The 14,553-nt window shown below is 57.5% G+C and overlaps 6 protein-coding genes across 6 annotated transcripts; 3 read left to right on the forward strand and 3 right to left on the reverse strand.

The window, feature by feature from the left end:
- Positions 1-2,057: 2,057 nt before the first annotated feature.
- Positions 2,058-3,943, reverse strand: EHS24_007321 (uncharacterized protein; the record flags this gene model as incomplete). Its single annotated transcript, XM_028622693.1, has 6 exons — positions 2,058-2,595; positions 2,651-2,990; positions 3,037-3,228; positions 3,270-3,333; positions 3,389-3,633; positions 3,691-3,943. 6 exons carry the CDS (start codon positions 3,941-3,943, stop codon positions 2,058-2,060), a joined length of 1,632 nt encoding a protein of 543 aa, XP_028476586.1.
- A 721-nt stretch (positions 3,944-4,664) lies between these two features.
- EHS24_007322 (uncharacterized protein) lies at positions 4,665-6,430 on the forward strand (the record flags this gene model as incomplete). The annotated part of the gene is made up of 4 exons (XM_028622694.1): positions 4,665-5,078; positions 5,118-5,736; positions 5,776-6,116; positions 6,164-6,430. The coding sequence occupies 4 exons, from the start codon at positions 4,665-4,667 to the stop codon at positions 6,428-6,430; spliced, it is 1,641 nt and encodes a 546-aa protein (XP_028476587.1).
- Positions 6,431-8,048: 1,618 nt separating this feature from the next.
- Positions 8,049-9,029, forward strand: EHS24_007323 (uncharacterized protein; the record flags this gene model as incomplete). Its single annotated transcript, XM_028622695.1, has 5 exons — positions 8,049-8,264; positions 8,514-8,621; positions 8,668-8,722; positions 8,762-8,884; positions 8,941-9,029. 5 exons carry the CDS (start codon positions 8,049-8,051, stop codon positions 9,027-9,029), a joined length of 591 nt encoding a protein of 196 aa, XP_028476588.1.
- Positions 9,030-9,450: 421 nt separating this feature from the next.
- EHS24_007324 (uncharacterized protein) lies at positions 9,451-12,310 on the reverse strand (the record flags this gene model as incomplete). Its single annotated transcript, XM_028622696.1, has 10 exons — positions 9,451-9,719; positions 9,760-10,134; positions 10,171-10,276; positions 10,317-10,596; positions 10,638-10,702; positions 10,739-11,215; positions 11,259-11,486; positions 11,539-11,942; positions 11,986-12,234; positions 12,274-12,310. The coding sequence occupies 10 exons, from the start codon at positions 12,308-12,310 to the stop codon at positions 9,451-9,453; spliced, it is 2,490 nt and encodes an 829-aa protein (XP_028476589.1).
- A 172-nt stretch (positions 12,311-12,482) lies between these two features.
- Positions 12,483-13,176, reverse strand: EHS24_007325 (uncharacterized protein; the record flags this gene model as incomplete). Its single annotated transcript, XM_028622697.1, has 5 exons — positions 12,483-12,487; positions 12,556-12,575; positions 12,632-12,764; positions 12,825-13,060; positions 13,124-13,176. 5 exons carry the CDS (start codon positions 13,174-13,176, stop codon positions 12,483-12,485), a joined length of 447 nt encoding a protein of 148 aa, XP_028476590.1.
- A 740-nt stretch (positions 13,177-13,916) lies between these two features.
- EHS24_007326 (uncharacterized protein) lies at positions 13,917-14,495 on the forward strand (the record flags this gene model as incomplete). The annotated part of the gene is made up of 2 exons (XM_028622698.1): positions 13,917-13,966; positions 14,009-14,495. The coding sequence occupies 2 exons, from the start codon at positions 13,917-13,919 to the stop codon at positions 14,493-14,495; spliced, it is 537 nt and encodes a 178-aa protein (XP_028476591.1).
- Between the last annotated feature and the right edge of the window lie 58 nt (positions 14,496-14,553).

The following is a 14,553-nucleotide window of genomic DNA, read 5'->3' on the forward strand; positions in this document are numbered from 1 at the left end:
TGTCCATACGGAGCTCCGCGTCTCTGTTGGCCCATCGTTGCTGTTGCCCACCCTGCCCAACATCCTCGGCCCCTATCGCCTGCGATGGCCGACAAACGCGTTTACTGCGTGTTCGAGACCCGCATTATGGCAAGACAAATGTACTGTACTACGACATTGCAGATGGCTCGTAGTGATCACTAGAGAGTGCCAGGACCAAAGCGGCCACGCCAGCGTTGACGGGCCCCGGGTTTGCGGACTGGACCAGAAGTGTACCGCGTGGACCCACATGATTCCCCCGCCCTCCCGCCTCGACGTGGGCGGCACCATATCATCATATTGTCCTCCGCCGTCCTCGGTCCTGTCAGTGTCCCTGACCCCGCACGAACCCATTTATCTTTCACGATTACCCATGATAACCTGTTGTTCCGACTCTGCCAATAGCATGCCCAACACCATTTCTACAGCACCGATAGTCGCTTACCTTATCATGTCTTACTTATCGGTCAAACATTTCATCAAACAAGCGTACGCTCAGATATCAGAGACATTTCCCGTTCCACCAACGGAACGGCTATTGTGTGATCTGGGACGGAAATGTCGTCGTATGTGCGTGCACACATGGGGTCGACGAAGCATCGAGATTGCCCGGCACGGGCACGACACGACACCGGCACGGCAGTGGCCGACCAGATTCGAAATCCCAGAGGGGTGTATGCACTCGCACCGTGATCCTGTGATGTCATGCCACAGGAAGGGATCTGGGAGCATGTGACCATGTACTGGAACCACAGCCCATGGCGGCACGGCGAGTGCATGTGCAGGCCGCTCGACGCTCCTCACGCCCGAGCCCACTCACATACGGCAGGCGCCGCCCCGTCAGCCCCCCCCAAACCGACAAGCGGCCAGTGGCCACACCAATATGGGTGGTGGGTGGCCATCGCGGCCATCGCCCGTGGCGTTTACTGTGTCTTTTGGTCGGAAGGGCCGTTTGAAACCACTTGCGGCATGTGCCCACCTCTCGGCGGCACCAGGCGCTCACCGCCCCATACACCGTGTTATGCGCCACACCGTCGAGGAAGGCTCATGCCACCGCTTATCATCACATGCACACGGGCAAGGCTCCACGCCGCCACAGCCACAGGCGTTGTGGCCAAAGAGCTGTGCCCACACGGTCAGGCGAGGCTCCCCTCGCTCCGCTCGTGAACCATCCCAAGATGGCCAGCACATGGTACCAAGATGAGCACATCGTGGCCCGACGTGGCTCGACGTGGCTCCGACGTGAGAAAACAAAAAGTGGGCAACTGGCGTCAGCCGAGGTACCCACAGCCACCGACGATCAATGGACTGGGGGTGTGCTGCTCTGACCGACAGACGCTTCTTCGTTCATTAAAAGCGACGTTTTGGATGCCGCGGAAACCCGCGGTGTGGAGCTTGCCGCCCATCTGTTCGGGTTCTTGGACAGGGGGAACACACGCTTTTGTGTGAGGGAGTACGCAAATGCCAATTGTTTGATGTCATCGTATGGTTATTCGATTGAAGTGTTTGATAAACGAGCGTAATGACATGTGTTTTATTTACAATTGGTGATAAGCGACCACCTGGCTGCGGCAATGACCGGCTAATGGCGCCGCGCGGAACGTCGCCCTCAGCAGCGGATATCAGCGGTACCGTGGCATGCCCTCTCGTTTGTTCGCTCGCTTGCAGAGACGGGTGTGCACACGGCCTGCCTGTTATTCATACTAATCTTTCCGTGGTCCAAAAATAAACCGCAACACATCGTCAATCCCGTTTACAACAATAAAGGTGCATGGGGAGCGTCCGTCGTTGATCGTTCCTGTGGCGGCTTGCTTGTGATTCCAGTGGGCCACTGGCCACTGGCCGTTGCAGTGGCCCCATCAATCGGCCAAACAGTTATTCCTATCACCTATTGTGGCCGCCGGAAACCCACGGCAGACTGCTGCACTTGAGCGCTCCGCTCCGATGAAAGCTCGTGGACCTCGTGGGTCTCGTCCAACTTTTGCCCGGCCAATCTAATCAGAACAATACCACCATGATTTGCATTCCTCAACTATCAATTAGGCGGTCGGGTGCATGACCTCTGCACTCTCCTCGACCGACGTCTTGGTCTTTGCAAAGTGACGCGGGGACACGCCACGTTCAAAGAGCTCGTCCAAGGCGGCATAACTGCGTCCTTTGGTCTCGGGGAACCACAGGTAAGTCGGAATCCAGTACAGAACGGAGAGACCTGCGAAGAAGAAGCCAATCTTTGTCCCCCACCCGGCGTACTGGGGCGACAGCATCAGGGGCACAGTGTAGTTGAAGAGCACACCGGTGCAGGACTGGATGACGGTCGCCATGGCGGCCGTCTTGGCGCGCAGGACGGGTGACGAAATCTCGACCAGAGCCATCCAACCAATCGGGCCAAGTGAGAACGAGTAGAACAACACCCAAACAGAGCACAGGGTGATGAGGGCAATGGCGAGGCGGTCGTTGATATCTTGAGTGCCGAGAACACCGATGATGAGGCAACAGACGATGCACACGCCCGAGCCCACGAGGACCAAGGTACGTCGTCCGACACGCTCGACGAGGTACAGGAAGGATATTCCAATGCTAGCTATGGTCAGCAACCCACACTCTTAAACATCATGAACGATCATCCACTCACCCGAAGATGCCAATGATGCTAATAATCAAGCTTCCCAGGAAAGCGTCCTGAAGTCCGGCAGTTTGGAAGAAGTAGGTGGTGTTGCCGTACACAAGGGGCACTCCAACAAAGTTCTGGAAAGTAAACGGAATCGTGCTGATGAGAGCGCGTTTGAGGTTGGAACCCTTGAACAACGCCTTCCATCCATTGTCCGTCTTGGCAGCAAGGAGTGCCTTGGACTGGTCCATCTCAGCCTTGATGCAGCTGTACTCGTAGTCGACGTCATAGCCATCGACTTTGCCAACAAGACGGCGGAGCGACTTCTTTGCCTTGTCGTCCTTGCCCTTGTCGGCTAGCCAGGCTGGCAAAGTCAGCGTTTCATTAGGGGTGTCTCTCGAATTACTCACCAGGCGATTCGGGAAGGAAAAAGAGAGGGGGCAGCCAAATCGCCAGCAAAACAAATTCGCTGTAGAAGATCCTCTTGTACTCGAGGGGAGCGGTGGTCGCCAGCACCTGGAGTCCAATAGCCGAGAACAAGCCGCCAAGGGACCACGAGAACGAGAACGAAGCCAGCAAGGTACCACGCATCTGTGGCATGGCTGAGAGGATTAGCCGCTGTCAATGTGTTTACAGTACTCACTGATCTCTGACATGTACGCCATCACCGTTGTACCCAGGAAACCGCAACAGAGTCCACTAAAGACCTAGTTTTGACGTCAGCAAAGTGCCGATGTGCCGTTTCACAGTTGATCGATTCACCTTGGCGACAAGATACACTTTCCAGTCTTTTGCGACGATCTCAAGAATAATCGCAATCACCATGGCCATTGTGAAGCAGTACATGTTGAAGCGACGGCCGTAGCGGTCGCCACTGATTGGGGAGAGGATCTGTGTCGTTATCTGCGCCACATAGCTGAATCCAGCCCATAGCGAAATGTGCGAAGCATTGAGCTCAAGCGCACCAGTTTGCGCGTTGTGTACTGTGCCAAACTGGTTGATAAAACCTGAACGGGTGTGAGTTGAACCCCTCTGTAAACGGTTCTCCGAGGCGCACTACGTACCTTGGTTGGCCACGACGTTGCCTGGGGTGCTGACAGTGTACCCAATGTACATGGCAGCGAGCGAAACACTCAGACCGCACAGATACAGTCTCCAGAACTTTCGAATGAGCTGACTGGTGGGCATGGCCGCGAACTTGGACAAGGGTATGTCGGCAAAGCCGTCATCCGCCGCCCGGTCAGCCTTGTCGATGTGTTCAGTGGTCTCCTTGGAGAGCTCGAGGCCCGCGAGTGCTTGCGTGGTTGTGGAAGTCATGGTGTCCATGGAGAGAAATGTTGGGGACTCCAAGGCCCCGCAACTTATATCCTCGTGTCGATCAGTGCCCACAATACATGGCCCCACGCGCCACCTGCGACGGAGGTCGGCTATCGGAGCTTTTACGGTTGATATTGGGGGCGACGACTGCGGTAGCGGAAAAGAACATCACCTGACATTGGGACTTGCGGTAGATTGGGGCTTCTGCCGTCGTCGGCATTCACACTTTCATGCTGGCGTACAACAAAGCGTCGTTCTGCCAGATGAATGCAGATCGGACTCTTCTGGGGCCTGGGGGAGGGCCGGAGCGGAGAGATTGGGCGGATTTCAGCCGCCCCCGGGCCTCAAAATATAAAATAGCCGTGTGCGGGGTCGGATAGAACACCACACAATGCTTTGCGAGTTGTGGAACGGTAAAACTTGCATTGCTTGCACATGGAGCAACGGTAAAAATGGCATCAAAATCCAGCCGCGCGGTAAAACTAGCCACAACTGCACGCACTAGAAGGAGCGGCAAAACATTTAATCATCGCCGCCGCAAGATCAGCCGAAGCCCACCAATGCTGCCGGTTCTCAAACCGAGTTGCCGTTCCGATGGCTCGGTCTGCCTGTCACATCACTTCGGTCTTCAATTCCAGCGAGAAATGTCCGCCCATGGAGTGCCTTTAAAGCACTCGGCAGGCATTCAAGACCGTCAACACACACACCCTCGAGCACCATCATGGCAACTGGATACCGCAATCCCATCATCCCGGGCTTCAACCCCGACCCGACCATTATTTGTGTCGGGGACGACTACTTTCTCGCAACCTCGACCTTTGAGTACTTTCCTGGCGTACCCATCTACCACAGCAAGGACCTCACCAGCTGGGAGCTCATCGGACATGCCCTCAACCGCCCTACGCAACTCACCATGCGTTCCCCCGAGGCCGGTGGAGGCATCTACGCTCCTACGCTCCGCCATCACAACGGTCGGTTCTACATGATCACCACGTGCAACCACCGCATGTCGCAGCGCGCTCCACACGAGACCAGGCCCGGAGTCCGTGGCTTCTTTGTCTGGACGGACGACATTTTCGACGAGACCAAGTGGAGCGAGCCCGTGTTCATGGACCTCCTTGGCATTGACCAGGACGTGAGTTGGCATAAAACTTGGACCCCAGGCTCACATTAGCTCTTCTTTGACGACGATGGACAGGTCTACCAGGCATGGGCTGCCCACCGTCCCAACGTCCCACTCTTCCCCTCCCCAGGCGTATTCAATCTCTCAGTCTACGGTGCCAAGATCGATATCGCGACGGGCGACACGCTCTCGGAACCGGTCCTCCTTCGCTTCAACCCGGCCACCGGGAACCAAGTGAGCGAGGGGCCACACATCTTCAAGCGCGGCAACTACTACTACCTCATCACCGCCGACGGTGGCACCGAGGTAGAGCATCAGGAGTGGGTGCAGCGTTCCGATGTGTCGCCGCTGGGACCGTGGGAGGTCGGCCCGAAGGGTGTCAACCCCATGGTCTTCAACGACGACGACCCCTACGTCCAGCAAACCGGTCACATGGACATGGTTGAGGGCCACGACGGGCGCTGGTGGGCCGTCTTCCTCGCCGTGCGCAACCACAACGGCAACCTCAGCCAGCTCGGCCGCGAGACTTTCCTGGCACCTGTCGAGTGGGTCAACGACTGGCCGATCGTCAACGGCGGCAAGCGCATCACTGTCGACGGCGATCCCAGTGTTGGATTGGCCAGGATCTCGCCGGCTCAGTCATGGAGCTACGACTTTACGGCAGACACAAGTACGTAACACCTACGTGAGCTCTGCTGACACACGCCAGACCTCACCAAGGAAGGGTTTTACAACCTGCGCACCCCTCAGAAGGCATTCCACTCTCTCGTTTCGCACCCGGGATCGCTCGCGATCCGCGGTGGACCCTTCCGTCTGGAGCAGGACGAGTCGGTCACGATGCTGCTCAAGAAGCAGACCGCCTTCACTGGCGAGTGGACGGCGGATGTCGCGTTCCAGCCGTTGGCTGAGAGTGAGGAAGCCGGCGTCACGGTATGGTGGTCAAAGTGGTGCTATGCGAGCTTCACCCTCCGTGGAAAGGCACCAGTGGATGGTAGCCCGGTTCCCACAGAGCTTGTCTTCCGCAGGCCCGACGATGGAGATGGCTTTACCGTAGGTCTTTGTGTTCTGTTGAGTGGCCAGCTTACTAACCCGCACAGGAGACCGTGTTCCCTTCGTCTGGTCCGGCCGTGTCAGTCCGAGTGGTCGCGGCGAGGGATGGCTACACCTTTTACGCAACCCAGGAGGGCGGCAAGGAAATCCAGGTCGGTACCATCGAGGCCACTGCCCTCGTGCGGACCCGTCCATGGGACTCGCCCTTCACTGGCACCTTTTTGGGCCTCTTCGCACAGGGCAAGCATGGTCATGGCTGCCGGTCGCCAGCCGTGTTCTCAAAGTTCACTTGGAACAGTAACGGCGACGAGTAGAGGATGTGTTTAAATGCATGAAATGGAAGCGAAAGTGCAGTCTGTTCGAAGCGCGATGTGGCATGGCGACTGTGCAGCTCACCTCGTGGGCATTTAAGTGTCGCGGAAAGATTCAACAAACGGAGGGGAAGGGCTTCGGCGAATATCTGGCTCTTAATCTCCTAACATACCCATTCTTCACCGTTGTCCGACTTGAGGTATACTTGTGTGTGCTCGTCCTAGCTTGCGTGCTCTTGGGGAGAGGTTTAGGTGTCGCGTGGAAGAAGTAGGGGATGCCTCGGTGCTGGAGGTGCGACATTAGTGTGAGTTGCCCGTAACATCAAACGTAGGCGTGAGCTTGTCGCCGTCCACAAGGTACGTGTTGTGGGGGACACCGGGGTAGACCACAACAGTGCAGATGTTTGGGCATGAGCGCACCGTTCATCTGTTCAACAAACGCAGGGTCCAGGGGAAAGGCAGGGAAGTGGGTGGAGTGACGGCTGAGCTCTTCGGCGGCGAGGCGCTCGACATGTCCACGGTAAAGTCGTCGTCTTGGGTCTCGACGCCCATGCAGTGTCGGCTGCCAGGCCCATAAATCTGGCCGAGAAAGGGTGTACGACGCTCTGCACGAAGGCTTTGTGCCGAGGTGCGTTGTGCTCTTGATGGTCGAGCTGATATATCTGACCTTGCGTGCGTCGACTTGCATTAGCAAGCCGATGAGCTCGCGCACAGCTTTTCAAACATTTGGGCCGCCGGGCAGGAGGACCTCTTGAATCGCACGTTAGCCAAGTCCTCGAAGAAGCGATGGCCCAGGTAAATGGTTCCAACGCGGATACTTGCCCGCCCTGTGCGGTCCAGTACGACCTGGATCAAGTCCAGGAAGCTGCCCAGGCCTTGGATCGAGTGGATCGTGATGACGCGTGCACTGAGCGCGTTACCCCAGGCGCCAAGGCATGCAGAGGACGGGTATGGCGTTGCGACGGTGCCGTCGTCGAACTCGTGGTAGGCGTGATGGTTATTGAAGATGGTAATGCAACGCTAGGCGAGCTGCGGGCGGGCGCGTGGACGTGATGATACTCATGGCTCTCGCGAAACTTCATCGTGAAGGTGCTGGGGCAAGGGCTTGGGTTCGGGTTTGGTCTCGACCGACTCTGTCTGGCGACGGTAGCCGGCCGTTGAACGTTTGGGACCGGTTGCCGGCGGCATCGTATATCATGTCAGGTCCACGAGTGAGGGGCCAGGGGCCCCAGATGTTTCACATGTTTCACCGCGAGTGCGAGTGTGGGGTGTGTTTGTTGGGTGCGTGAACGTTGGATTGTATGAGAGAAGATATGAGAAATGGAGACTAGTGAAAGAGAGAAGAAAGGGGAGACGGTCAACACAAAACACACCCGCTGTTGCCACTGTTATGTGGGGGGCGGGGGGGGGGGGGGGGGGGGGGGGGGGACTGATATGCAGGGGTTACCACACACACGCACACTGCCACAGGCCACAGGTGGGGCAGCTGGACGACGGTCGCGTGTGAATGGCGCCGGGGCGTCACAGCGTCAGAGGGCCCTCCCAAACTGGGTGGTACGTGGGGTGGCCAACAGCGCACGTCTTATCTCTCTCTCTTCTCTTCATCAACCGCACCTCCACCATGTCCTCCTCAACCGCCTCCTCTTCCCCTGGCCCTACCGCCGCATCCATCACCACCGCCGGCCACACTGGCACCACCACGGCCGCGGACTCGGACGCCTACTGGGACTGGTCCGAGGACGAGGACGAGGACGAGGCGGAGCAGGAGCGCGAGCGCCCCGAGCCCGCGTGTGAGTCCCACCAGGGCAGTGACTCCCACCCTGCCACGAAGAGCAAGGTATGTCGCAGCACACCGCGTCCACCATCCGACCCCCATCGATACACTCTCTCCGCAGAAGCCCACACCGAGCTGACACTATGGATCACCATCTCGCCGCTCGTACACCCTTGTTTCCGGGTACGCTCGGTCCATCCATTCTCCTCTGCCCAACGCCCACCCATAATCGATCCCCCCTCCCAAACAACAACAAACGACGCCACACACATTGACCACACCCACATCGATGACCACGCCCAATGTCTTCAGTGCCGCGCCGCCAAGGACATCGGCAACAAGGACAAGGCTGTCAAGACGAGGAAGACCTTGACGTCGCACAGCACCCTACCGGGAGGCAGGGCCTGCAGCAAGCCCAAGGTGCGTGTTCACACCGTCGTTCTCTGCTCACCACCAGGCGTCCCAGAAGAAGGGTGGCAACAGGCGCGCCAGCAGCGCCAAGGTCGACACTTTGATCCGCCGTAGGTGCCATATCGATTTCCACATGCTGACCCTCTCAGCGGAGTGGGAGGCCAAGTGGGCCAAGATCGCCGAAGAGGACGCAAAGGCCGCCGCCGACGCTGCCGCCGCAGTCGAGGCGGAACGCGCGGCCCTGCGCAAGCGCATCCTCGACTCCAAGCGACGTAACGTATCCTCCTAGTTGATCACAAGGACTGCTACCTGATGTCTGACGCTCTAGGCACCCCTAGCCCCGGCCCCCAGATCTCCAGCAGTGACTGGCAGAGCAAAGCCCGCAACAAGCCGATTTACCACGACTTCGGTTGGTAGATGGTGTAGATAGTAGTCTGAGATAACGCCGGCGTGCATGTACATGTTACATAGGTATTCCGACCCTGTCCATACTTCTGGCAGCCATTGTCCACTCTCATCTACGAGTTGCCCCCTAACTAGACCGTCCCGCAGCCACCGCGTGGTGCGGACCTTGGCAACGATAATGCAGGAGGTGTCTGGCATCCCTGGTTGACGAGGCTGCCTTGCACAACGGGTGCGGACCCATGATCATCGTGAACGGTGGTACACAAGTGGCCAAAACAGCACATCTTCCAGATACACAGCCATTCATCCGCGCCACGCAGCAGCCTCGTCGACAGCCAGGCAGCTGTTGTCATATAGCCATCATCGGCATACCCCCACATTCCGATCGTTCAAAGCAGCTTATTGCATAATGTGACGTTCTACTTGACCACTTCTACTCTTCGGGCAGAACAACCATACGGAAGCGAGGGACGTGGGCGAGATCCTTGTCAAACGATGCGCGGTAACGGGAGTAGCTCGTGGAGGCGATGAAGTATGTGTCGACCTCACGACCCGGGTTCTCCTTTTCGAACGTGTCGATGGCATGCACCATGACGGAGCGCTTCAATGACATGTACCTTCCGATGGTAAACAGGCCCAGGCCAGGAGGGAAGATGCCGCTGAAATGCTTGTCATAAAACTCCCTGGCTTTCCTGGTCGTGTCTATGGTGGTGAGCTTCCATCGTTTGTCCAACTGGCTCACCTGGGTTGCTGGATGCCAAAATGGGCATAGTCGTCTGGGCATCCGACAGCTCCACCACCTTGGCCACGACCTTGAGAGCGGCGGCCATGGAAATGCCAGCATGCTTCCTGAGAGGGCATCCGGGGTCGGCCGTGTTGCTGTTCAGGCCCAGAATGTCGCCCTCTGGCTCGTCGTCCGAGTCCATGCTGCTGGCAAAGTCACGCGCGGCGCTCTCGAGCTCGACGACAGACGTGATGGCGGCACCAGTCATGAGAATGGTGAGGGTGTTGGCAGCGTACACGCCGCCCATCGGCACCGGTAACGTCGGAAGGAATTTGGGCGCCGGGTCGTCAAACCACATGACCGCGTATATCTGGCCTGGGAATTCAACGTGGCCTGTTGGTCAGCCTTGCCTTGTGGGATGAAACTCACGGGCAACGGCGCCGCGCTTGCCAGCCGGCGTTGACTTTCGGGTGTAGTATGTCGCGGTGCGCGGGCTTAGTCCCAATGAAAACGACATTCCGAACAGACAACATGTCTGGGCGTCAGTGTTCTGAACTGGAATGAACTGGACTCACTCCGAACGGGTTGACCAGATAGAGACCAGGCCACTTGATAGTGGAAGCCAGCGGGATGTGACCAACCTTGAAGGCCTCGAATAGGATGGGGGACGTTCTCGATTCTGGATTCTCAGAATGCGCAATGTCGAGAAGAATCTGCGACAACTGGCCGTGGGTCGACAGCATCCATGCAATCTGCGCCTGGAGGAGCTCGATGTCTCCGTGTGTTTCGAACAAACACGGCGCAAGGGATGTGTGGCGGTCGCGGTCGACCAGTTGAGCCTTGCCGTCGACCGAGCTGATGTTGTCAGTGGACTGTTCGTGAGACTTTCAGCTCACGTGAAGAGACCTTGCGTGTCATTGTTGAGGATACAGTGGTGGACAAAGGGAAGGAGGAGCTTGGCCTGTGTGTCAGTTGCTGCCCGACTGTGAAGATTTACCTCTTTCATGAGGTCCGAAAACGTTTCACTCGTGCCCGACACGTCCAGGTCGATAAGAGCGACCAAGAACGCTTGAAGCTGCCCATCGAAGCGATCCATCAATTCGCGCTCCTTGTCGGTCGGAGACCGGTGACTGGTATTAATACCCTCACCGGCAGCCGGAGTCTCCTCCTCCTCGTCGACGTCTGTTGCCTCGTCCTCATCACCAGAAGGATTGTCGTCTGGTTGGATTCCAGCACCCGTGTCCTCGTCCTCGCTCTCGTCGTCGTCGTCGAAGTTGGCGGATGTTTCGTGAAGATGAACGCGGTAAGGCTGAACGATATCCGTGCGCTCTAGGTTACGAAGGTATTCCTGATGATCGTTGGTAGCAGGGACCGACTGGCAAAGCTCCTCCATCGGCCTCTCGTCAAGAGACGGCTGCTGGCTTGGAAGAGTGGTAGTGAAAGAGATCGTGCCTGCCCGCAGACGCCGGTGAAGCTGTCATTTGTCAGTTGTTGTGCTGGCAAGATATACCACTAACGCGAGGCCCAATGATAAATTCAAGCGTCTTGGACAGGCGCTCTTCTGCCCACAGATCCTCTTCGCTCGCGTGCCGGCCGGGGACGGTAAGCAGCTGGCCGAAAACCTTGTTGATGTCATCGAAGTCGTTAAAAGTGAGATGAAACGGCGCCAGCATGTCGTCTTCGTCCTTGAGGAGACGGAATATCTCAGGATCAAGCGACAGGAGATCGTGCGCAGCGCGCGCCACCTAGATAGAACATGTCAGCGGACAAGTAACAGGAGACAGGCAAAATACTTACATCACTTCGTTCCAGTTGGTGGAAGGGTAAGATCACCGACACATCCTCAAAACCGCAGGCCCGCCACCACCGCGGGGAATGAATCTTCAGAGCGACGACCGCTAAAGCAGTGTCGCGGATAGACCACTCCTGGGGATTCCAGTTGACGATGCCGGGTTCCACCCCCATTGCGCGGAGGGTAGCCAACACTTGCTGGGCCATGTGGTCCGATACCAGCGGGCTTTCGTGGCTCAATCCCCTCTCCACGAGCAGCTTGGTCACGACGGCCCTGTCGCCAGCCGTCATGATTACGCGGCCAGTGTAGCCGATTTGGTTGTTGCGGCCGGCCCGGGCCACGAAGGTGCGGATCTTGACAGCAAGAGTGGCCCGCTCATTCGCCGACCCTCCGGGGAGCATGTTCTTGGCTGTAGTGTTGTCAGAATGGCATGTGCACTATTTGACACTTACCGAGCTGATTGGTCACCTGCGGCAGATTTGGCAACGAGAGGAGTTGTCCCAGCATCACGGTAGGCTTCCTGGCTCCCGGCGGCTTGTCGGTATAGTTGCACCAGGCCTTGTACAGCCACGTGCGAAACTCGCCGGGCGGTACATGGGTGGGCCCGCATGCACGGCCAAGTATCTCCTGGAGGTTGTCTTTGACAAAGGTTCTCGTCCCAGTGGCAGCTGGACGCATGTCGAACAGGCCGAGGTTCAAGGCTGGGTTATGAGAAAGCTATCCCAACAGGTGTTACTCACAGACGGCAACGAGGTGCACCTGCCCCGGCCCAGCCATTTTGATGCCTTGCAGAGTGTTGTAAAGATGGACGACATGTTCTTGCTTGCTCCAATTAGGATGGAGAAATACCTGAAGCCAAGGTCAGCATAGAGGAGAGGCCTCGTTCACCAACCTCGCAAAACGAGTCGATTGTCGCTAGGGCGATTTCCCCTGCGCCTTGGTGAAGCGTTCATGCTCCCCAACTGCGGGAACCCCGTCTGTTTCTGGTCAGCACCTGCACGCAATGGAGGGGGAGCACTCACCCTCCACAATCTTCTGGACGCTGGATGGAATGTTAGCGGAGAGGAAAGGCAATGCAAATAACTGGGGTTCGCTCACCTCGCCGGCACTCGCGGCCATGACGTAGCCAGGTCCTGCGGAATGTAATAACGGAGGTTGCCTCCGCGGTTGGTAACGTTCGGCCCAATTCCCCTATAGGGAGGGTGATTACGAAACGCCGCGTTGCGGTACACTGCGGCGAGCGGGTGTTAGACGTCTCATACATAACACAAAACACAGATGTATGACTCACGGGCGAGCACGCGCACTGCTCTGGCGCACAGGCTGTGCTCTCCGACAGTGTACGACTGCATGGTGGCAACGATGAGGCGTGGGTCTTTCACACCGAGGCGGCTGAAACACTCTGTGACGTAGCTTGTCAGGTCCTGATAGGTGACCGAGTCCTCTGGCACTGATGGGTCCCAGTACTCGGTTGAACGCTGGTGGATGCCGCCTTTGCAATGGCCGCGACCCGTGTAGAACTGCTCACTGTGTGGTCGTTAGGGGCTGCGAAAAGGCTACATAGAATCGCTATCGATGCCTTTGACGCACTCGTTTGTAAAGCCATTGAACACATTCAACGGGCCAGCACTGTCGCTGGACATTGTGAGTGAGGTGCGGCGCTTTGGAGTGTGAATATTGGTTTGTAGAAAGATGGGCAAGACTTCAAGGATGGACAGACTAGATTGATACTTGAAGCGGTGAGCGGTGGGTGGCGAGGTGGGACACGGGCTGTGCAGTCCAGCGCACGCCAGCGCCCCCCTGTGTGTGTGAACGTGAAGCGAGCTGAGTGTGTGCCCAGTGGCCAGTGTACCAGTGTGCGCCCAACGAGCCATAGATCCATGTCTCCATCAACTCCCTCACTGTACACTGTCCCTGTGATCCTGTGATGACGTGAAACAGTGGCCGTGTGTGTTGCAGCATCACACACCACAAGGCATTGTTGTGATGTTGTCCACGGGCGGCGGCGTGATGAGTGAGAAACCGCTGGCGCACACTTCTCCTGTATCAGTGATCAGTGATCAGTGAGCAGTGACATCAAACTTGGATTAGCACTTTGAAAACTCTGTGTACTCTGTGTACACTGCAATCCCCTACAACTGGTCTGCTCCATCACCATCACGTACAGGCGTCAGGGCGCTCCAGTAGAACGTGTGGAAGGAAGGCGCACGCGGGCACCCGTGTGGATGCGGCCTCTTCGCCATTGTTTCTGTAGGTGCGCACGGTGTCGTGTATGTGATTCTCTGTGATCTGTGACAATGCTGTGTGTGTTTCCCAGGGGTGCGGCAGAGTGGGATATGTTGCAACAAGATGCAAGCATTCACACGCCACAACGTCAGCAACGATGGCGAGCGACAAGGCTCGCGAGGTCTATACGGCCGGTCAGGCCCCCAAGTGAGTTGACAACGAGGGGACACAGTGTCTGACCGTGACCAGGCAGCACACCACCACTACGGACACCTTAAACAAACCCACCAAGCACGATGTCGAGGAGGTGTCCAAAGTTGCCGTCCCCTCCGAGCCCGAACCGTGGCCCACGAATCACCGCACGTTCAACCCTTTCCCCACTCTCGCCTTCAAGTACAACGAGGTTGGTCGCCCCCTCGACTTGAGCAAGATCAAGTCGTCTCTGCCTGACCACCCTTCGCAACCCCGGCAGTTCCCCTGCGGCCAAGGGGTCGCCCTTCCGATTCCCAGGCCTGGTATCTCGCTCCTCGACGAGTGGAACGCCGCGGTGGCCGCCAGAAATGCCGAGGTATCTGGCACGAGTGCCGAGGTCTCTACCAGCCACAAGACGCCTGAGACCGGTCCCAGTGCCGACGCTGACGGTTTGGGCGACCGTGTCACTGGCAATGACAACTTCCAGAACATGGATGCTGAGCAGGGGGACGAGGCCACTGTTGCTGCTGTCAAGGATCTGTGAGGCGACAAGGGCAGATGCCTCGGGCCGACAAGACGGCGTACGGCTGTAACGACACCAC

This window comes from Apiotrichum porosum, assembly GCF_003942205.1.
Source record: "Apiotrichum porosum strain DSM 27194 chromosome Unknown scaffold_5, whole genome shotgun sequence".
In the NCBI taxonomy this organism is placed as follows: domain Eukaryota; kingdom Fungi; phylum Basidiomycota; class Tremellomycetes; order Trichosporonales; family Trichosporonaceae; genus Apiotrichum; species Apiotrichum porosum.